This window comes from Panthera pardus, unplaced genomic scaffold, assembly GCF_024362965.1.
Source record: "Panthera pardus isolate Hobbes unplaced genomic scaffold, ASM2436296v1 HiC_scaffold_11, whole genome shotgun sequence".
Taxonomy (NCBI): Eukaryota; Metazoa; Chordata; class Mammalia; order Carnivora; family Felidae; genus Panthera; species Panthera pardus.
This window is the reverse complement of record NW_026526666.1, coordinates 87,062,366-87,086,070: the sequence shown is the minus strand read 5'-3', so window position 1 is coordinate 87,086,070 and position 23,705 is coordinate 87,062,366. Positions and strand designations below refer to the sequence as shown.

The 23,705-nt window shown below is 50.0% G+C and overlaps 1 protein-coding gene across 1 annotated transcript; it reads left to right on the top strand.

The window, feature by feature from the left end:
* Positions 1-32: 32 nt before the first annotated feature.
* Positions 33-15,483, top strand: CATSPER4 (cation channel sperm associated 4). The gene is made up of 11 exons (XM_019432514.2): positions 33-689; positions 813-887; positions 1,365-1,508; positions 5,384-5,485; positions 10,219-10,316; positions 10,472-10,592; positions 10,803-10,936; positions 12,193-12,367; positions 13,358-13,569; positions 13,886-14,051; positions 15,009-15,483. Exons 1-11 carry the CDS (start codon positions 621-623, stop codon positions 15,060-15,062), a joined length of 1,350 nt encoding a protein of 449 aa, XP_019288059.2. The 5' UTR covers positions 33-620; the 3' UTR covers positions 15,063-15,483.
* Positions 15,484-23,705: the final 8,222 nt, after the last annotated feature.

Sequence of the window (23,705 nt, the reverse complement as noted above, 5' to 3'; positions counted from 1 at the left end):
GTTCACACTGGCCTGGGCCCTATTCCCGGAGCTCCATGCCTGCCAGGATGATGGGCTGCTGATCCGTGTTAGTGAGGGCTTCCACTCATGCCCATCTCTCCCCCAGCCCTTTGGAGACCAGAGGGTGCTCTCCTGCCCCATCCCCGGGGGCTCAAAGAGAAACAGAAACCAGCCTTTTACTCTAGATACAGAAACCCATCTTGCATGGAAGGGCAGGGTGGGCGGGCCTGGAGACTGGGGCGGTGGATGGTTTAGCCCACGGGGAGGAGCACAGGTTGAGGTTTGCTGGGAGGAGGGCCTCTGGGCGAAACACTGCTCTTCTCTCCTCCAAGTCTCACCTCCAGCTCCTGGACCCAGAGCAGGGACATGCCCCTGTGTCTCTCCATCCAGGCTGCACAAGAGACCTGACCTGTTCCCATCAGCCTCTGACTGCTGCAGCCCCTTAGTGTCCCTGGCTTCCTCCCTGGGGACCAAGGGGAGTCAGCGGGAGGAGCTTCTCTTACAGTCAGAATTCCTTGGTGGAATGCAGACAGCTGGAGGTCACAGAGTCCTCTATGATCTCACCACGAGGGGGAGCAAGGCCACTTGGAATGAAGTTTCTTTGGTAAGTGGGAGCAGCTATGATGGAAAACCGAAGGACTTGGTGGCAGCAGTGGACCGACATCAATATCAAACCTTTGAACGTCATGGTAGGTGGCCCCTGCCTCGGCCCACCCAAGCTGGGCATACCAGCGTAGGGTGGGGCACAGGACACCGCACTGGGTCCCCAGGGGCAGTGGCCGCACTGATGGGCCTTCTCCTCACCCTCACAGAGGGCCACTCACGAGCCCTACACCCGGACAGAGGAGCAAGTACTGATCAACCGCAGAGACATCACTAGCGTGAGGGTAAGGAGGAGTCCTGGGCTGCAGCCGGCAGCGACCCCCACCCCACAGTCACCCTTCTGCAGCTGTGCCCAGGGGGCAACAGGCCATCAGAATAAGTCTGCCCCCTTCTATTTTCTAAACAACCCCCCTGAGGACCCTCCCCAACAGTGATCCCTGTGTTGGCCCCCTCATGGCATGTTAGTAACCGCCAGGCAGTGCTCCCTACGGGAACCCTTATATGATGACAGTCACCAGCAGAGACCCCAGAAGTCTCCCTTCCAATGATCCCCACAAAGATCCCCCAGCAGTCACCCGCTTTTAGTGGCCGTATAGGTAGTGACCCCTACACTGATGCCCCCATTTCATGACCCCTCTCAGGCAACTTCTCCCCTTAGAGTGGCCCCCCCACCCAGGACCCCATTCACTGAGAACAAACGTCCAGGCAGAGGCCTCCCACCGTGACACCTGCCTGAAGGAAGGTCCCCCGCCCTCTCCCAGGATACCTGGGACATGCAGGAGTTCATCACTCGCATGTACATCAAGCAGCTGCTTCGTCACCCAGCCTTCCAGCTGCTGCTGGCCTTGCTGCTGGCGGTCAACGCCATCACCATTGCTCTGCGCACCAACTCCTTCCTTGGCCAGGTGGGACTCCAGCCTGACCTCTGCCCCCACTGATCTAATGGGGCAAGGGCTGGGTGAGGCACTTTTCTCTCGGGGCCCCAGACTCCTCATGTGTTCATGGTGATTGGATTGAATGTTCTTCAAGGGCCTGTCAGCTCTGACGTTCCAGGGAACTAGAGATCAAGGAAGACCTCGTGGTGGAGGGGGCCCAGATTTGAGGAAGGCATTGGATTTGTAAAGAGGAAGGGCAGGAGAAAAATGGTGTGAGCAGAGGCAGACAAATGGGTGCCTGGTTGGGAAGGGTATCCCATTATGTGTGTGTGTGTGTGTGTGTACACACACACATATATGTACATACACACACACATTTTTAAGTTTATTTATTTTTGAGAGAGAGAGAAAACACAAGTGAGGGAGAGGCATAGAGGGCAAGGGAGAGAGAGAGAGAATCCCAAGCAGGCTCTGCACTGACAGCCCAATGTGGGACTCGAATCCATGAACCGTGAGATCATGACCTGAGCCCAAGTTGGAGGCTTAACCGACTGAGCCACCCAGGCACACCAAGGGTATCCCATTTAAACAAATAGTCACAAAGTGAGGGTCACTCTGTGCTGGGGTTCTGGGCATGATCATAGCAGACCCAATCCTGTCTCAGACTCGTGCACGTCATTACAAATGCCTGAGTGTCAGAGTACATGGGAGCTCAGAGTAAGCATCCCGGTAGGGTCAGGGAAGCCTTCCTGGAGAAAAGGATGCTTCCGCTGAGAACGAAGAGTGAGTAGGAGTTAGCCAGGGAAAGAGCGGTGGGAAAGAGTGTTTAGGGTGGGCAAAACAGCTTGTGAGCGAGTTCTGTGTGTCGGTCTGGAAGTCCAGTATGACTTTGGTCTTATCCATGTTTTAATTTCTTTACAAGGCGTATACTACATACGTGAATTATGCTATTTGAAGTCAGTGTTTTAAAAATGTCCAACGTGGTGGCTGATGATTTCAGAGAGATGGTCAACAGCTAGATGGTGCGGGGTTTTTAAGTTATCTTAAGGAGGATGGCCTCTATCCTATGTCGTTGGAAAGTCAGGGAAGGGTTTAAAGCGCGAAAGTGACATAACCAGACGTGTGTTTCAGAAAACGTACACTGGCTGCTACAGTGTGGACCACGGGAGGGAGGGTGCCAAGAATGGGACAAGATGGTCTGGCAAGACCGTGTTGTGGTGTTTAGTGAAAGATGGTGGGTCTTGGACCAGGGCCATGGCCGTTGGTAAAAGAGGTCACGTGCATTTGAAATTCTCTAGGAGTTGAATCCATGGGCCTCCCGACTGCTTTTCTTTATAGCAAACACTTCATAAGCACTTCCTATGTGTGCCACCTTTTTTAACATACATCATCATCTCACACGTGTAGGGAAGGAGAGAGCAAGAAGTTACACTTCTGGCTTGAGTAACTGTGTGGGGACGGTGCTGTTTGTTGGGACGTGGGGACATAGGACAATGAGTAGGTTTGGGGAGAATGCCGAGGTCACTTTGAATTGAGTAGCATTTGAGGCGCCCATGCAATATCCACATAGAGATGTCTAGTGAGAGGTTAGAGCTCAACTCTGAGATCCTGCTGAGAGCTCGGGGGGTGGAGACTCCAACGTGAGGGCTGCCAGCGTCTGGGTGGATGGTTGCCAGAAGCTAAAGGAGTACACGAGGTCACCTGGGAAGAGCATATCCAGTGAGAAGGGAAGAACGCCAGGACAGAGCTCTGAGGAGAGTCTCCAACTGAACGACAGAGAATGGAGGAGGTGCATGAAAGGAGACTGAGGAGGAGTGACCAGTAGAGTGGGGAGGACCCAGGAGAGTGTGCTGTCTGGTCTGGGGCCAGAAATGGCAAGAGAGGAGGCCAGGGAAGGATCATGGAGCATCCCTTGGATTTAGTTCCTGTGGCCTTGACAGGAGCTGCCTCCCATGCGGTGGAGGCAGACACCCAACAGCCAAGATTGCAGCACGAGTAGAACTACAAGGCAGCTTCAACCCCTCAACGGATCGTGAAATCAGTTCAGACTGCAGATACCAGCATTCTGATACAGAATGAAGTAGAATGAAAAAGAATGAAATAGAAATTGTACGTGTGTGCACGCGAGAGAGAGTGAGGGAGGGGGAAAGAGGGAGGATGTGAAATACAAAATTCACCTCTTACTATAGGTCCCAGTCAAAAAATGCTAGCTAAAACCTCTGGTGTAGGATATGTGTCCATGAAAGTCATGGCCTGTGAATACCAGACTGGTTTTGAACCTTGTCCCTATGCCATTAGGAGCCATAGCAGGCTTGTGGGTGGAGGAAGCAACTCTGATTTAGCCATGGATGCTCATGACTTGGAGAAGGCGGATGGAGTATTTAGGAAGCTCTTGCAGCAAATAGTGCAGAGAGTTTATTGCCTCCGGGAGTCAGCGGGGTGGAGCTGAGGGGACAGAAAGCTCTTCCTTGTTATAGACCGACATCCCTGGCCCATGACACCCTTAGGGAATTTGGAACAGGCAGGGAGCCCAAAACCTTAATCTCCCATCCGGGTTTAAGAAACTCTGCCCAGCCTCTCATTGGCCGGTGGATATGGGTGATGGCAAGGTTGTGGGTACCAGGAGGCCTCTGCGTGTGGTAGTGAACCTTGAGGCACTGAGTCTGTTGGCCATGGAAGTGGAGAAAGAGAGGAGTCCAAGGGACTTTGGTAACTGCCAGGGTGGAGTTGGAGGCTGGGAGCTGTTAACAGGGTCACAAACTATAGTAGGGTTACAGCTTCATGGGAGATTGGGGGAAAGTGAGTTGGATTTTTTTTTTTTAATGTTTATTTATTTATGTTGAGAGAGACTGAGAGAGAGCTGGAGTGGGGCAGGGAGAGTGGGAGAGAGAGATTCCCAAGCAGGCTCCATGCTGTCAGTGCCAAGCCCAATGTGGGGTTCAGTCCCACGAACTGGGAGGTCATGACCCGAGCCGAAATCAAGAGTTGGATGCTTAACTGACTGAGCCACCCAGGCGCCCCAGTGAGTTGGATTTTAAACAGAATTCAAGGTCATGGTCATCCATCCATGAGTCCATCCACCCAGGGAACTGGACCCGTGAGTAGGCCGGCGGCGGGGTGGGGGGGGCGGGGGGTGGCATATGCAGGAAGTCGGTCAGGCCTTGTCTGGGAGATTTGGGAGACAAAGCAGCAGGAGTCGCTGGGACAACCAGAGAAGGAAGGATGAGGCTTGGTGCCCTCTGTCTCAGCGGCCAGGGCCTTTCCTTCCAATCCTGGAGCCTGTTCTGCCTCTCAGCCACCTCCCTTTCTCAAGTACCCCTGCTCCAGAGGTTAGGAGCAAAGGTTTATAGTCAGACAACAGTCTTTTTTTTTTCTTAATTTTTTTTTAATGTTTACTTATGTTTGAGAGAGAGAGTGAGACAGAGTGTGAGTGGGGGAGGGCCAGAGAGAGGGAGACACAGAATCGGAAGCAGGCTCCAGGCTCTGAGCTGTCCGCACAGAGCCTGACGCGGGGCTCGAACTCACGGACCGCGAGATCATGACCTGAGCTAAAGTCGGACGCCCAGCCGACTGAGCCACCCAGGCGCCCCTATAGTCAGACAACAGTCTTTATTGCGAACTCTGTGGCCTCAGGCACCTCTCTGATTCCTCATCTGTGAGACGGGAATAAAGCCCACTTTGGAGGACGATGGTGATGCTGACATGAATGACACATGTGGGGCCTTAGCACGGTGCCTGGCATGTACATGGACAATGTGTACTAAAGGCAGCTGCAAAGTTGCTGATGAAGAGCAGCAGGAGTACGGGCCTGCCCTTCCCCCGACAGATGCCGCCCTGCCCAGCCTTGCCCAGGCTCTGTGCCACTGACCTCTCTGCCGCTCTCTTTTTCTCTGTCTTTCATATAGAAACACTATGAGTTGTTCTCTACCATAGATGACATTGTGCTGACCATCCTTATCTGTGAGGTCCTCCTCGGCTGGTTAAATGGCTTCTGGATTTTCTGGAAGGTGAGATCCTGGGTCCTTTCTGCCATCACCCCAACTCCTTAGGGACTGCACCCCACCCCTGGGCTTCTGGTCCTACGAGCCGAGGGTCTGTGTGTGTGTGGGTGGGTGGGTGGGTGTGTGTGTTGTGTGGAGAGAGAGACCAACCACTTCTGAGATGTCTGTGATGCAGCAGAAAGTAATTTGTACTGGGGCACCTGGGTGGCTCAGTCAGTTAAGTGTCTGACTCTTGATTTTGGCTCAGGTCATGATCTCATGGTTCGTGAGTTTGAGCCCCAGGTCGAACCCCTCATTGGGCTTTAAGCTGACCACATGGAGCCTGCTTGGGATTCTCTCTCTACCCCTCTCTCTTTGCCCCTCCTCTGTGAGCACTTGTGCAAACCCCTATGGTCAAGTCATTTCTGAAGTCCAGGGATTTATTTTGCCTTTGGCCATGTTTGAGAAGAGGCTTTAAGAAAACCTATTAGGGGCGCCTGGCTGGCTCACTCAGTGGACCATGCAACCCTTGATCTCAGGGTTGTGAGTTCAAGCCCATGTTGGGTATAGAGACTACTTAAAATAAAATCTTTTTTTTTCAAGCATATAAAACAGTTTTTTTAATGTTTATTTCTGAGAGAGACAGAGACAGAGCATGAGTAGGGGAGGGGCAGAGAGAGAGGGCGACACAAAATCCAAAGCAGGCTCCTGCGATCAGCACAGAGCCCAACATGGGGCTCGAGTCATGAACCACGAGATCATGACCTGAGCCAAAGTCAGCTGCTTAACCAACTGAGCCACCCAGGCACCCCTAAAATAAAATATTAAGAAAACAACAAGACTATCAAGTCTTTATACCTTTCAAAAAAAGGAAGTATCATTTAAATACAGTTACCAGGGGGCGCCTGGGTGACTGTCATTTGAGCGGCCGACTTTGGCTCAGGTCATGATCTCACGGCTCAGGTCATGATCTCACGGTTTGTGGGTTTGAGCCCCGAGTCAGGCTCTGTGCTGCCAGCTCAGAGCCTGGAGCCTGCTTTGGATTCTGTGTCTCCCTCTCTCTCTGCACCTCCCCCGCTCACAGTCTGTCTCTCTCTCTTTCTCTCTCTCTCTCAAAATAAATAAACATTAAAAAAAATTTTTTTAATACCATTACCAGGACAACCAGTTAGAATTCTAAGCTTTCCAGGGGTCAGAGGTTCACAGAACACGGTGTAGTTGAACCCAGAACAACATTGCTGAAGTCTGGGCGTCTTAAAGACTGCTTTGTGCAAATAACATTTGCAAGGATGTTCATTAACAGAAAATCGAAGGCATGGTGCACACCCTTAGTGTTTCCTCACTCGAGGGGAGGGGAGTAGGTACGGTGCTTTGTGTGAACATTTCAATGGTCCACTTTATCAGAATTAGCCCTGGAGGCAGGCAGACATCTGTTCCATAAGAGAAAACATTTCTTCCTTTGTATCTTCTTGAGATTTTTTTTTTTTTCAGCAGCAGTAGGGGGTCTGCACTTTCTTAGCAATGCTTCTTTAATTTTTTTAATTTTTGTTTAAGTAAGCTCCACGCCCAGTGTGGGGCTTGAACTCAACAAAGGACCCTGAGATCCCAAGTCACACCCTCTATGGGCTGAGCAACCAGGCACCCCAGGGGGCCTGCACTTTCAAGGTTAACCCCCAGGCTCTCACTAGGACAAGGGAACTGAAGCAAGCCTGAGAATCTTGTGCTCCTCCCAGTCACTCTGCTTATCCCTTAAACCCAGGGTTCTCAACCTCAGCACTATAGACCTTTTGGCCTGGATGATCCTTTGTTGTGGGGGCTGTCCTGTGCACTGGAGAGTGTTCTGAAGCATTCCTGGCCTCTCCCCACTAGATGCCACTTAGCACCTTCCTAGTTGTGACAACCAAGAATGTCCCCAGACATTGCCAAATGTCCCTTGGAGGGCAAAATCATCCCTGGCTGAGAACTCATGTCCTAAACCCTAACTTTCATCAGGGGCCAGGGTGAAAACCAGGGTTTGTTAGAGATTGTTTCTGCCTCCTTCTCCCTCACCCCCCTGGCTGTTGTGGAGGGGGGAGGCTGGGGGAAGGAAAGAGGAAATGCAGGAAAGTGGAAAGCCTGTAAATTAATATCTCAAAACATGACCCCACCATGTAGGAATCCCCAAAGTTTTGTCCCCAGCTCTTCCTTTTCTTCTACTCTTGTGGATTCCTTTTTCCTCCTTACCCCCACAGCCTATTAATCAGTTTCACCGCCTAACGATTTCTCAAATGTCTTGCCACTTCTGCCTCTTTGCTACCCCTCTCTAGCTCTTGCCTGGTCTTCTCCCACTAGGATGTTGCTTTAGCCTCCAGGATACCCCTCCCCACCCCCCCCCCACCCCACCCCCATCAAAGTAATCTCCCCAAGGCACAGGCCAAAGTATCCTTAAAATCCTGCCCTGGCTCCCTGTTGTTTATAGATCAGGTCGAAAGGCTTTATAGTGCTTAAGGCCTTCCACGATGTGGCCCTTGCTTATTTCTGCAGCCTCATCTTTCCCTGCCTTGCCCTTGAAGTTCCGGCTACCAGACTGCTTGCAGCTGCACTCCCCAGCGCATACCCACACGCACCTGCACACGCACGCATCCGCACACGCATGCACACGCACCCTCACGCATCCGCACACACCGCTGCTTCTCGCCTCCATGCCTTTGTCCAAGCTGACCTCTCGTCTATGAAAGCTCCCTGCCACTTTATTCATTTGCTCTACTCCTGCTTACAGCTTCAGACTCTTTCAGAGATCTTCTCTTCCAGGAAGTCCTCCCGCCTCTCCCAGGCCAGGTTAGGTGTTACTGTGTCTCCCTGACAATCTCTCTCACATGGAGTTTCAATTTACTGTCAGTCTGTCTTCCTGGAAATTGTGTGCCCTGCAGGGCAGAAATCTCCTTGTATCCTCAGGATCCGGTGCAGGGTCTGGCGTATAGTAGGAGCTTAATACTGGCTGGTTAGAGCGCTGGATCTGTGGCCAGGCTGACTTGCGTCTCCTGATGTACGTGTAGGCACAGGCACGCCGAATGTGGGATTCCAGGAGGGCTTGTGTTCACTGTTCTACCTGATACGTTTAAGAACTTTTTTTTCCCATTAGAAAAAGTTTTCTTGGGGTGCCTGGGTGGCTCCCAGTTGGTTGGGCGGCCGACTTCGGCTCAGGTCATGATCTCGCAGTCCGTGAGTTCCAGCCCCGCGTCGGGCTCTGTGCTGACAGCTCAGAGCCTGGAACCTGTTTCAGATTCTGTGTCTCCCTCTCTCTGACCCTCCCCTGTTCATGCTCTGTCTCTCCCTGTCTCAAAAATAAATAAAACGTTAAAAAAAAAAAAAAAGAAAAAGTTTTCTTTTTGAATATTTAATGCAGATATAGATTGGTCGAAAACTATATTGAAAGGTACACAGAGGGGCGCCTGGGTGGCGCAGTCGGTTAAGCGTCCGACTTCAGCCAGGTCACGATCTCGCGGTCCGTGAGTTCGAGCCCCGCGTCAGGCTCTGGGCTGATGGCTCGGAGCCTGGAGCCTGTTTCCGATTCTGTGTCTCCCTCTCTCTCTGCCCCTCCCCCGTTCATGCTCTGTCTCTCTCTGTCCCAAAAATAAAAAAAAAAAAACAAACAAAAAAAAAACAAAACAAAACAAAAAAAACTTTGAAAGGTACACAGAGAATTCTTCCTTCCACTCCCTCCCTTCATCTCTTCCCCTCCACCCCAGGTAATCTTTTTAGATTTATAGCCTATCAGTGTGTATTTTGCGATCATAAGCTAATATGTGTATACTTTAGTTTTCCTTTGCCTTTGTCCTCCATTCCTCCTCTCCCTCCCTTCCTTTGCCTTTGCCTCCCTCCTCCCTTCCCTCGCACTTTGCTTTTGTCACTTAATGGATCCTGGCAACCTTTCTGTATCAGTACATGGAGATATTTCCCATTTGTCTTTTTTGCTACACAGCACTCCATTGAATAAATGCTCCGTGGTTTATTCAATCGGTGTCTCATTGCTGGACACTTTAGTTGTTTTCAACCTTACACAGGTGTCATTTTGTACTTGAACCAGAGTTTCCGTGGGTCAGATTTGAGTAGTGGGATCACTGGCTGAAACATAAATGTATCCACTGTTTGTTAGATAAATTCCCCCTTTCGTGGCTGTGCTTGAACTTTTCATACATGAGGCTCCTTCCTCAGTCCCCACCCCTATGTAACTTTGTGCCTTACTGGACAGAGGGCTTGTAAAAATTTCCTGTCTCTCTTTCTCTCCCTGTCTCTGTCTCTCTCTCTCGTACAGTGAGGGCTAGTGTACTTCTGAACTGGCTACTGAAGTAGTGTTCTTGAATGTTTTTATTAGTATTTACTTTTATTGTATTATTAATTATAGTGTGAGCCACACAAAGCCTGGAGCATCCGAACGCTCTCCTGTCACCTAACCGTAGGGCAAGGCCATTTTCAGCAGTGCGCTAGCCCAGGTGGCTGCTCAGCTTAGGAACTAGCTGTGTATACGTGAGAGTCTCCACTGTGTGTCTCTGAGACTGCACTTGGCCGTGGACACATGTACGAGACAGGGAGTGCCTGTGTGTTTTGTGGCACGTTTGGGGAATGCAGATAAGTAACAGCAGTGGGTGGCAGATGACTGGCCCTGCTCTGAGAGGAACACTGAGCCTCCCAATCTTGGGGCAGTGGGAGGGCAGGCCCAGGATGTCCCCACAGGCTGGGCCTGATAGACCCCACTGGGGCTGGCCCCCCAACTCCCCCAGGACGGCTGGAACATCCTCAACTTCCTGATCATCTTTATCTTGCTCCTGGGGTTCTTCATTAATGAACTCAGTTCCATTTCCATCACCTATACCCTCAGGTGAGCTGGGAACTCGGGAGAAGAAGGGGAACTGTCTGGACCCCGGGAAGGAGATGAGGTGGGGATCAGTTCTGCCTGTCTGGGCAGGTCAGGGGGCGGGGGGGAGGAGGGGCCTGGGAGGGGCCAGGGGGCACCCCTGAGAGGCTGTGCCACAGGGCGCTTCGTCTGGTGCACGTGTGCATGGCGGTGGAGCCTCTGGCCCGGATCATCCGTGTCATCCTGCAGTCGGTGCCTGACATGGCCAATATCATGACCCTCATCCTCTTCTTCATGCTGGTCAGTGCCCTCCCTTGCCCTCAATCCTCCCCTTCCCTGAGCAGGGCCCCTGGGTCACTGGGGATACAGGGGTGTCTGGAAGAAGAGGAGAGGCCTATGGGCCTGAATCCCTGTCATTCCCTTGGCGGTGTTCATTTGCATGGCATGTGCATGTCCTGTCCCCAAGGTCCCTGGGTGAAGTCCAGGCATCTTCTCTGGTTTCTCTGGCAGGTGTTCTCCGTGTTCGGGGTCACTCTCTTTGGTGCGTTTGTGCCCATGCATTTCCAGAACATGCAGGTTGCCCTGTACACCCTTTTCATCTGCATCACCCAAGATGGCTGGGTGGACATCTACAGGGACTTTCAGTGAGTGTCTGTGGGGCTTCCGGGCCCCCAACCCAGTGGGGCGAGGCAGTGGGAGTGGGTGGTCCAGAGCTTGGGATGAGGGTGTGCCCAGCAGGAGGGGGGTGCCTGGAACTTCAAACTGGGGGAAGGGAGACCTCTGAGACTGGGGCCTCTGGGTTTGTGGCCTGCTTGAAGCCTTGTTCCCCTTGAAATTCCACCTGCTCAAAGTCCTACTGCAGGCCTGTTCATCATTTCCCCTGTCATGCTAAACAACTGGGTAGGTCTTGAGCAAGAGAGCAGCTCTGTGGTTTCAGGACAGCCTCCCAGCCCACATCTGAGCCCACCAAGCTGCCTGGATTCCTGGGAACTCAGAGCCTCATTTCATTCTTTCTTACACCTGCTGCCCAAGGCCATTTGGGGCCATAGATGGCCACCAGGTTCTGTTCTTTTCCATTACCCTATTTGTTTCCAGTGCACTCTAGGAAGTGGGTCCTCCTGACTGATTTCTTTTTATCTCTTGTGAGACTAGAAGCACAGCTGGGAAAGGGTTTCTGTGGGCACCACCCACTATGATGTAGGTAGTGGGAAAATCATAGAGTGTAAATAAAGGTATACTGGAGGCTGGGCTTTTGAGTCTTTGCTCCATCACACTAGCCATGCAACCTTGGACAAATTCCTTCATCTCTCTTCTGAGCCTCAGCTTCCTCACCTGCTGATTGGGGATTATTGTAATTAACTGTGTCTGAATTGCTGTAAGGATCAACAGAGAAAATCTATTTAAATCTCTTAGCATAGAGCCTGGCACAGAGTATCTCTATATGCGCGCGCGTGCGTGTGTGCGTGTGTGTGTGTGTGTGTGTGTGTGTGTGTGTGTGTGTGTGTATGGAAAGAGAGAAAGAAAGACCTATTCTTTAGGAAAATATCTTATAGGAGATTCATAACAAGGTATTAATAGTAGATGGGTTTTTTTCCTATATATCTTCCTTCTAATTCTCCTATTATGAGCTTGAGTTATTTTTTAAAATAAGAAAATCGTGAATAAAGAGTGTAGCCAATAGATTAAACTTGATAATGCCGATGGACACATCCCCACCTTAGAGGGCTGGCTTGAGGCCCTGTGTGCTCAACAAAGAGCAGCTGCTATGACAGTCAGGAACAGGCATTCGATCAGCACAACAGCAGTGAGGTAGCAGAAGACCCAGTGGGCCTTGAGGTAGTGTCCCCGTTTCCTAGATGGGGAAATCGAGGCTCAAAGGGCCCCTGTCTGCCATCTCCAGGATGGAGACAAGAGAGTACACAATGGAGATTGGGGGTGCTGTCTACTTCGCCGTCTTCATCACCATCGGTGCCTTCATTGGCATCAACCTGTTGGTCGTTGTGGTGACCACCAATCTGGAGCAAATGATGAAGGCAGGCGAGCACGGACAACTGCATCAGACAACCTTCCGTGAGGTGAGTGGGATGGGAGGGCAGAAGGGAGGAGGGCGCAGAATGTACTGACTTGACTGTGTATATGTGCACATATGTGTGTGTATGTGTGTATGTGAGCGCACATGCACATGCTTCCACACTCGAGGGCCTGGGGAAAGTCAAGCCTGAGACCTGGGGGCAGCATGCCCTACCTTGAGTGACATCTGAGGGGTATGGATTTCCTAGGTTTTTAAAGTTTTTTCATTTTGAGAGAGAGAGCATGCGCGTGCACAACGGGGGAGGGGCAGAGAGAGAGAGAGAGAGAGAGAGAGCTAGAGAGAGAGGATCCCAAGCAGGCTCCACACTGCCAGCACAGAGCTCAATGTGGGACCTGAACCCATGAACCATGAGATCATGACCAGAGCTGACACTTAACTGACTGAGCCACTCAGGCGCCCCCTAGATGCCTTATGTCTATGGCAACTCAAAACTGAGTGGCTGGGTGACCTTTGGGCAGATAACCAATTTAAGCCTCAATTTCTTCTGCAAAATGGGAATAATAATAGTTCTTTTCTCATAGGACTATCATGAGAATTATGGAGATAAATGAACAGTAGTTGGCACACACATACAACTCATTAAATGTTAGCTGCAGTGCTACTCATTCAGGGGTAGAACCTCCAAAAGGTCGGTGGGGGTGGAGGGTGGAGTACTTCCACAATGTTGACGGCTGTGGGCTATGACTTCAGAGTAGACAGGGCTTTAGAAGTTGGCCGGGTAGGATTTATCAGGAGGGAAACTGGGTGCTAAATTTTGAAAAGGGGCTAAGAATTTTCAAAGAGGTAGGGAAAGGGCTTATGCATCTGAAGCCTCCCACCAACAGCGTAGGGAGGCTAAGATCTGTTGGAGCTCAATGAAGGGCATTAGAACCCTGGTATCCTGGGAGACTCATCCTCCCCAAAGCCAAGCAGGAAGGGACTGGGGGAGGGGTGTCGGCTGAGCTCTGTCCCTTCCCCGTTTCCCTCTTCCCAGACAGGCAAGGAGGAGGAGGATGGAAGTAACTACCTGCCACTGGTGCACTGTGCGGTCGCCCGTTTGGAGATGTCTGGCCTCCCCCAGGAACCACTTACGGGGGGCAACCTGTCTAACCTCTCGGAAAACACCTGTGACAACTTTTACCTGGTGCTCGAGGCAATACAGGAGAACTTGATGCAGTACAAGGAGATCCGAGATGAGCTTAACATGTAGGCCGGGTATTGGGGGTACCCCGAGTCCCAGAAGTCTGGGCTGAGCGCAGACCTCGGGGCCATCACCATTCTATAACACGGGCCCTGGAGCCCTACTTGACCGGGGTCTGTGGGTGCAGGAGCTAGAATCCCCAGACCTCCCTGTTCTTCCATCCCAAGTGAGCGCACAACTTTGGCTGGATCTCCATAGGAGTGAGGGGGGAGGGCAAAGCGGGGTGGATGCCAGGGAAGAGATGTGGGGTCTGCCCCCCTTTTTCTCCTTCCCCTCCAAACTCCCTCAGCCCTCGGAAAGTACTCACCCCTCTGCCCCCAGGATAGTAGAGGAGGTGCGCTCCATCCGCTTCAACCAGGAGCAGGAGGAGGAGCTGATGCACAAGCATGTGTCCCTGAGCCTGTCGGTGGCGAGTGGGTCCTCCCTGGACATCCACGACATGACTTGCCAGCAAGACTTGATCACTGCGCTCATCAACAGGGATAAGGTGCATGCAGCTTCCCTCTCCTACCCAATAAGTGCTCGTCCAGCCACCCCACCCAGCTCAGCCTCTGCCCCATTAGTCAAACTTTCTGTCAATTTCAAGACAGGTCTACCTTCTAGACTTCTGTGCACGGACTGCACTCCCTCAGCCACAGCTGATCGGTTAGGTTCCACCCTTTCCTCCTCAGAGAGCCTCTGCCGGCTCCCTTCAGGCTCCTCCCATGGAGCCACTTATGTTTCTAATGCCTTCAAACCTACCCCTTCCTAGGGTGGCTTGAGCCAGCTCAGTTTCTGCTTAGTGGCAGATACCTAGGCCCACTGGGGGCAGAGGGCCCCTGGGTTCTCTCCAGGGTGCATAAGAATGGCCTCCTCTTGGGGCACCTGGGTGGCTCAGTCAGTTGAGGGTCTGACTCTTGATTTGGGCTCAGGTCATGATCCCAGGGCTATGGGATTGAGCCCTGTGTTGTGCTCTGGGATAAGCATAGAGCCTGCTTAAGATTCTCTCTCTCCCTCTGCCCCACTACCCCTGCTTGTGCTCCCTTTCTCTCTCTCTTAAAAAAAAAAAAATATATATATATATATATATATATATATATATTCTTAAAAAAAAAAAAATATATATATATATATATTTTTTTTTTTTTTACACACACACACACACACACACACAGCCTCCTCCTGAGGGAGGAAGCTTTTAGGGAGAAAAAGGCACACACCCACATAACTTAATTTCCTTTCTCCACTTCCCAAACCACCTGACTGGGCTAGAATGGCCTGGAGCCTTGTGAATGTCCACAGCCTGGGCTCCCAAGCTCAGAGTGGATACTAAGGCAGCTAGAGTCAGACATATGAAGGACTTCCCTGGGAGGCCTGGCAGGGTAGCTGCCAGGAGGGGAGGGGAGCAAGGCAGTGTTTGCCATGTGAAGGTGAGGGATCGACAAGAAAACCCCTTGGTTTGCAGGTTCAGGAATCCAACACAAACCTGCTCCTTAATAAACACAAGGCCAGCCGCTGAGAGGCAGGACGGGAGCCAAGGGACCTGCGCACACACACCCAGCTGCTGCATCTTCCTGCACCTCTAGTGTGACTTGGCACAGCCTGGTCTGAGCCCATCCTCTCCCTTACACCTCGGCAGATGCCTGGGGCTGAGAAGGGGGTGGCATGTCCAGGGCTTGTACCTGTGAGCCCCAGGTTCAGAGGAATTCAGATGGACAAGGATGCTGGATGAGAGAGGGAGCCCCACAGCAAGGATGAGCACCTAGCGGGGGTGCTGGCTAAGGCAGCCAGGGTTTGTCCTAAGGATGGGCATCCCTGGTCCTCTGCATTAGGCCAGAGCTAGATGGGGCCTAAGTGGGCTTAAGCACCAAGAGGAGAAAGGTGAGGCCAGTGGGGCCAGGCATCTGTGTATTGACAATAAAATTTTGCGTTGGGATCAATATGTCTGAATGGTGACTCTACAAACCCCTTGGGGCAATTCTTGCCAAAAGCCTGTTTGTCTGGTGGGAGAGTTACTGACAGCCCTCTAGAGCTTCTAATCTAATGGGAGAGAGAATCTGCACCCTGAAAATGTGTGACTTAATGGTAGGGATATAATCTCTGCCCTTACTGTTCTAATTTTTTTTTTTTGGTTGGGGGGGTGGCAGTGGGTGGGAATTTGGTCCTCATGGTTAGGAGCCTGGTCTGATGGAGACAGCCCTACCCTCCCTCTCTGAAGGTAGAGAAGACTGGTCCTTATTCTGGGGAGCCCTAGTCTGTTGAGGTCACCATTGATCAAGTCGTGCAAATACAAGCAGTTTTATCCTGGGGCAATGGAGAGTGACTGGCAAAGCATGGGTCCTGGTAGGCTTTTCGGAGGAGAGGGGCACTGGAACTTGCTGGAAGATAGCAGGAGGAGTCTGTGGGTCCAGTGAATGAGGTCTAGTGGGGAACCTAGGACCTGTGAGGTCTTGGGACCTTCGCACTAAAGACCATTGACAGCCACAGCAAATTCCTGAGCTGGGTAATGCAGAGAGTCTGAGAGAGCTGTGGAAGTCATGGGCAATAGGAAGAACTGCCTTGGAGGACTGGATTCTCATCCTTGGGTAAGTCACTGGGCCTTATTTTTCCCACCTGTGCAGTGGGGCGAGGGTGAGATTGCTCTCCAGCTCTAAAATCAAATGGCCAACTTTTAGCTCAAGAGTTGGGAGACCAGTAAGATCATCCACGTCCCTGAGACTCAGATTCCCTTGGGTTGGGTTGGGGAGAAGCCTGGAAGGCTGAGAGTTCTGTCCAGCTGTTCAACAAAGGCTAACAGTTAGGGGCCTTAGGGATATTCACCAGTTGGAATGGGAGTCCCCAGAGGCCCACTGATTGCAACTAATGAGAAAATCCACCCTCTATCCCCCTCTGGTCTGCATTGGTTCCAGCCCCGTAAAGCCCCCCCTGGGGCCAGCTGGGAAGGAGTCTGGACAGCTGGGGGTGGGGTGGTAACTCAGCAGGCAGATGAGAGATGGCACCAGTGCCAGCAGTGCCTCACTGTCTTGGAGCTGCTGTCTGTTCCCCTGTTCAAGCTGAGACTCCTTATCCGTGCTTTCCAGGACCATCAACATGGGCAGAGCCATGGGCATCCAGTGGCTTTTACTGCTAACTGCTATTTACTGGGGATGGAGCCTTCAGTCTTCCTGGTGAGTACCCCCATATACCCTTTCTATCTATCCTCTTCTGGGGGGCTCTCATAGCCCCTCTTCTGGCTGGCCAGGGAAGGGAAGAAGGTGACAAGAGAAAAAGAGACAGAAGGTAGTGTACCCAGGAAAATCTTGCAATGTGAGCACAGCCATCACTAGCCCCAATCCTAAATTGTCTGAAAGGCTTGAGGCACCGATGAGTTTGGAGGCAGGAGCATGACAGGATAACCTTCAAGGGACTTCTGGCTTTGCCCCTCTATCCTCTTCCAGGATGTTGTCTTTGTCTACTCCATCTTGTCTATCATCCCAGCTGTGTCTCCCTTGCTGTCTATCCTTCCCATCTGGGCCTGGCCAAGAGCTTGGGGTTCCAGCAAACTAGTTCCCTCCAAGATGGCCCAGAACTGGGGACCCAAGATCTTGGACCCCTGCTGCCATCCCCTGCCCTCCCCCAACAAAGAACAACTGCCACCTCCAATGCCTCACCGAGCCTGAAGAAGGAGTACAGCCCTGGACACTGAGCTCCTAGGACAGTATGAAGGTAGATATTGGGAAAGGGCAGGACATTGCACATCTCACCACTCCCACAAGTCCATAGCTTTTGCAAGGGAGAAGTATCCTTGGCAAAGCACTCAGGAAGTAGATACCAATCTTGGCGAGAGGAGAAGGGGACAGTCATTACCAACAACAGGTTCTATTCATTGAGCACCTACTATATGCTAAGAACCATGCTAAGTGCTTTACAGGTGTTATCTCATTTAACCCCCATGACCATCAGTGACCATTATCATCCCTGTTGTAGAGTTGAGGATACTGAGACTCATGGACGTGAAGTGATCTGTCCCCTATCACAGAGCTGGGATTCTATGCCAGGTCTGACTTCAGAGGCCAGTCTACACTCCACTGCTTCTCAAAAAAAATGCTGTGGTCAGGGAACCTCAGTATCATGAAATTATCAGCTCTTACTAAGTATCACACTTCCAAACAAGATCCCAACAGGGTTTGTGTAGAACTTGATAAGGAGATTCTAACATATATGGAAGAACCAAAGGCAAACAAAAGCCAAGATAATTTTGAAGAGCAAGATGGGAGACTCACTCTACCAGATCCTGAGATTTACATGAAAGTAACATGGTGCCGGTACAGTGATAGACAAGCAGACCAATGGGATGAAAGAGCACGGAAGTTGGTCTGGATACATAATGACAGCGTGACAAATCACTGGGGAAAGGATGGACTTTTCCATAAGGCAGCAGGAACAACTGGTTAACCAGATGCGGGAAAAACAAAATCAGATCCGATGGAAACATCTCTCCCTGCAAATAAAACCTTGAGACGCCTGTGGCAAGACATCTCTTCATTACAGCCAGGATTTATGTTGCAAACCCACAGATCACTAGAGTTTAAAGGACTTCTCTGTTCCTCACCGTTTTGAGGGGACATGGAAGTACCAAGAGGTTTGGGTCTTCCTCAAGATGACACAGTAAGTCAGTAACAGAGCCAGGTCTAGAGCCTTGGTCTACTCTTTCATGCATTCTGGCCAGCTCTCCTGCCCTACTGTGACCCCTCAGCTCTGCACAGAGCTAGAATAAAGTGGAGTGTGGAAGGAGCAGGTGCTGTGTGGGGGCAGAATTGAACACAAGGGTCAGTGCCTCTTCAGACCTAGATTGTGGGATGGACGAGCCTGCTACCTGTGCTGAGTCAACTTCTAGTTTTCTGAATTAGTCCTTTGGCTACTGTGCCAAGGATGCAATGACAGAGCATCAGGTCAAGGACCTATTTCTGCCCTTCGCCCAGGGGAAAGAGGAAGATTTCCAAGGGATCCAGCTCAGGATAGCTGATTTGGGCCTTTCTCTCTAGAGAGAGTGGTTTGGCTCAACCATGAGAAGGAAGCTGTGTTTTTGCAAGTTGGTACAGTGTGTTAGGGGAGACACCGGGCTCCCGAATCTGATGGACCTTGTTTCAAATGCAGTGTCACCACTTCCTGGCTGTGTGACCTTGCACAAACCTCTTCACTTGTCTGAGCCTCAGTTTCTTCATCTGATAAATAGAAATAATAACCCTTGGAGCGCCTAGGTGGCTCAGCTGGTTAAGCATCCAACTCCTGATTTTGGCTTAGGTCATGATCTCATAGTTTGTGAGTTCAAGCCCCACATCAGGCTCTGCGCTAACAGTGCCCAGCCTGCTTGGGATTCTCTGTCTCCCTCTCTCTGACCATCCCCCACCTGCTCTCTCTCTCTCTCTCTCTCTCTCTCAAAGTAAATAGACATTAAAAAAATTTTTTTTAAGAAATAATAATCCTTACCTCAGGTTCTTTGTCAGGATTCACCATACCAATGCTCGTGCATTGAAGCAGGGCCTTACTTGGACAAGGTGAAATTGAATGATGTCAAAACTATCCTGGACTCCTGGACTGCTATTGCACTAAATAAAGCACTTGGTTTGCAGTTAGGGTTCACATTATACCAAAATATTGTTGGGGTGCCTGGTTGGCTCAGTTGGTTAAGCATCTGACTCTTGATCTCAGGGTCATGAGTTCAAGCCCTGTGTTGGGCTCTGCACTGGATGTTGGAGCCTTCTTAAAAAATAACATATATCTTTCAATATTAGAACCATATTCAATGCAGTAGGAAACTCACACCAAAAAAGGCAGCCAGATACCAAAGACAAAATGCAATGGCAGATTTCTGCCTTTTGCTATCTCTAGAGGAGTCACTGAGGGGCACCTGGGTGGCTCAGTCGGTTGAGAGTCTGACTTTGGCTCAGGTCATGATCTCATGGTTGTGAGTTTGAGCCCTGCGTCAAGCTCTATGTGTACAGCTCAGAGCCTGGAGCCTGCTCCCGATTCTATGTCCTCCTCTCTCTCTGCCCCTCTCCCGCTCATGCTCTGTCTCTGTCTCTCAAAAAGGAATGTTAAAAAAAAAAAAAAAATTAGAGTGGTTATTGAGCAGAAGACATAGTTGCCAGCACTAGTTAAATTCGTGAGTTAAGATGGGGTGCCTGGGTGCTCAGTCAGTTAAGCATCTGACTTTGGCTAAGGTCATGATTTCACGGTTCGTGAGTTTGAGCCCTGCGTCGGGCTCTATGTTGTCAACTCAGAGCCTGGAGCCTGCTTTGGATTCTGTGTCTCCCTCTTCTCTCTGCCCCTCCCCCACTTGCTCTCTCTCTCTCTCTCAAAAATAAAAATAAAACATTTAAAAAATAAGATGAATTAAGATCATGCATCAGTTACTATGTGTTAGCACAGAGCTGGCACATAAATGAATGTGAGGCAGTAATAATGTAGTTGGTGCTGATATTATTTTTATTGAATCTTCTTTTTTAAAATTTTTTTTTATGTTATATCTGAGAGAGACAGACAGAGAGATCAGGGGAGGTGCGGAGAGACGGAGACAGAATCTGAAACAGGCTCTAGGCTCTGAGCTGTTAGCACAGAGCCTGACATGGGGCTTGAACTCACGAGCAGTGACATCATGACCTGAGCCAAAGTCAGACGCTTAACCGACTAAGCCACCTAGGTGCCCCTTTATTGAATCTTCTAATAAAGATACTTGGTTAAGAGGCACCTGGGTGGCTCAGTCGGTTAAGCATCCGACTTTGGCTCAGATCAGATCTCATGATTCATAAGTTTGAGCCCCACATCGGGCTGTGTGCTGACAGCTTGGAGCCTGGAGCCTGCTTCAGATTCTGTCTCCCTCTCCTCCCCTGCTCATGCTCTCTCTTTCTCTCTCAAAAATAAACATTAACAATTTTTTTTAAAAAAGATACTTGGTTAAGTGAGAACATTTGAAAAGAACTCTGGATTGGTGGAGAGAATAGGTGCATTGGATTCTTTTTGTTTGTTTCTTCGTTTACAGGCATTATTACAACCCAGGGGGTTGAATCAAATATAGCAGACTCCACAAAAGTCTCTCTGCCTAAGGGACCTACAGTATCCTCATTGACAACCTCAGCTCTATCCAGCAATGGGAGAGACAACAGACAAGTACCCAGCTGAAGGGGGGGTAGCTGATGACAGCTACTATGCCTACTCGGGTGAGTCTGAACAACTCGTGTCTGTACAGCAAAGAAGAGGTGGGGGCAGAGTGGACATCAGAACTCTGTGAAGTCCCAGACAAATGAGTGTCCAAAGGCCATGGGAGGGCCAGTGAGATTTGGTCAGACATTGGCCTCTAAAGAGTCCACTGGGGTAGAGGTGATTTCTAGTAAGAGGCTAGGTAGCTGAGCACATGAGGTTGTTGTAGTAAGTTCAGGCTGCTGTAACAAAATACCAGACCCGGTGGCTTACAAACAACAGAATTTTACTTCTCACAGTTCTGGAGGCTCACAGTCCAAGGTCAAGGCACGGGCAGATTAAGTATCTGATAAGAGCCCACTTCCTGGTTCATAGACAGCTATCTTCTCTATAGTGCAAGGGGCAAGGGAGTTCTGTGAGGTCTCTTTTCTGGGTTGGGCGGGGAGGGTAGAGAGAAAGGGAGGGAGAGAGAAAATATTTTCTTTAATATTTTTTATTTATTTTATTTTGAGAGAGGAGAGAGAGAGAGAGAGAGAGAGAGAGAGAGAGAGAGAGAGAGAGAAGGAGAATCCCAAACAGGCTTTCTGATGTCAGGGTGGAGCCTGATGTGGGGCTCGATTTCACAAATCATGAGATCATGACCTGCATGTAAATCAAGAGTCAGCTGCTTAACTGACTGAGCCACCCAGGTGTCCCCTGGGGTCTCTTTTATAGGGGCACTAATCCCATCCATAAAGGCTCCATGTGCATGATATAATCACCCCCAAAGCCTCCCCTCCTAATACCGTTGTATTAGGTGTTAGGATTTAACATATGGATTGCTGGGGGGGGGGGGGGGGGAAAGCATAAAAATTCACTCCGTATCAGAGATAGAATGGATAATTCATCAGCTCCCAGGACCCCAATACTGTCCAGAGAATGAATCTTCCCAGAGGAAGGAACTGATGATCCATGAAAGACAAAGGCTGTAGCCCCCAGAAGAAGCCAGGAGGGGCTAGATAGTTGTTGGGACAAGACCAGTGTGACAGATACTACAGAGAGGCTGAGTTCACAGGGCCTCCCTCACGTGGCACAACTAACTCCCAGACTCACCCTCTGGCAGGGCAGAAGCTGGGTCCTAGGAATCAAAAAGATGATGGTATCCCCCAAATCTATGTCCCCCATAGTCAAAATAATTCTAACTCCCAAACCTTTCAATTTTATAAAATTCTTATTTTCCTAAAATGACTACTCTGCTTTTTAAAATCTCAAACTCAGGGGCACCTGGGTGGCTTAGTCGGTTAAAGGTCCAACTTTGACTCAGGTCATGATCTCATGGCTCGTGAGTTCAAGCCCGGCGTCAGGCTCTGTGCTGACAGCTGGGAGCCTGGAGCCTGCTTGGTATTCTGTGTTTCCTTCTCTCTGCCCCTCCCCACTCATTCTCTCTCTCTCTCTCTCTCTCTCTCTCTCTCTCTCTCTCTCTCTCTCTTCAAAAATAAATTAACATTAAAAAATTCCAAATATCAAATTCCTTCAAAAAATACTTCTTTAGCATTCCTCTTCTGGTCTCTGGATAATCTAGCCTTGGGATGAAGTTTCCATTACATTCACAGCTAGGCAGTGTTTAACTTACAGGCCAGTATTTCTCAGACTGTGTTTTGTGGGACACCAGTGCTTTGGGATTTCAATAGACATTACACAAAAAAAGGGTGGTGTTCTGTTGTTAAATATATTGGAGGAAATAGTGGATTAAACAAAATGGTTTCTTGACTCGGGACTTTTTAGAGCCTTTAATATTGCACCATCTACCATGACTCCCTTAAAAATCAGATTTTGAGGGCCGCCTGGGTGGTGGCTCAGTCGGTTGAGCGCCGACTTCGGCTCAGGTCACGATCTCGCGGTCCGTGAGTTCGAGCCCCGCATCGGGCCCCTGTGCTGACAGCTCGGAGCCCGGAGCCTGTTTCAGATTCTGTGTCTCCCTCTCTCTGACCCTCCCCCATTCATGCTCTGTCTCTCTCTGTCTCAAAAATAAATAAACGTTAAAAAAAAAAATTAAACAAAAAAATCAGATTTTGAAAGCAGATTATAGTATGCATTTCCCAAGATTATCTGTCCCCAGAATCCTCATTCTGAGGAACATTTATGCAGCACCTTGGAATACACCTGGCTACAGAGGAGAGGAATTCAGATGAGAGTAGAGCAGTGCTGGGCAGGCAGAAGTGACTGGGGTGACAAGTCCAACCCAGGGGGTTTTAGCCAAGCCCCGAGTAGGTGCTGGCTCATTAGAAGGTTGTCCCGTGTCAACAAATTGTCTTGGTGAGACCAGGATAGTGTGCTCACTTGTGAAATACTGTGTGTATCCCTCCACAGAAGTTATGAAGCATATTATTGTGTTTTCATGCACTAAGGATGAGACAGCTTTTCTTTTTGTGTTAATTTTTTTCCAGGTTACTAAGAACATAAAGTCGGCAAGATAGACTGTCTGGGTTTGAACTGTGCCTCATTTTCTTCTGCCGGGGTTAAGAGCACATTTACTGCATAGCATTCATGTTTGAGGGTTAGCTGTTATCAATATTATTATTTGGCATTCTGTATCACAATATACTATTGATTGCAATAGCAGAAAGTTATGTGGCTGACTTAACCCCCACCTTGCCCCGTCTCACACACCTGCCCTTAAATTGTAACCCATCCCTCTGACCAAATATGCCTGCCAAAACAGAAACAGTGAACTTATTTAAAAAGGAAAGGGGGTGGGGCGCCTGGGTGGCTCAGTTGGTTGGGCGGCCGACTGCGGCTCAGGTCATGATCTCTCAGTTTGTGAGTTCAAGCCCCACGTCGGGCTCTGTGCTGACAGCTCGGAGCCTGGAGCCTGCTTCCGATTCTGTGTCTACCCCTCCCCTGCTCACGCTCTGTGTCTCTCCATCTCTCAATAATAAATAAATGTTAAAAAAAAAAAAAAAAAAAAAGCAAAGGGGGTAAAGTCTTTAAATTCAAAATAATA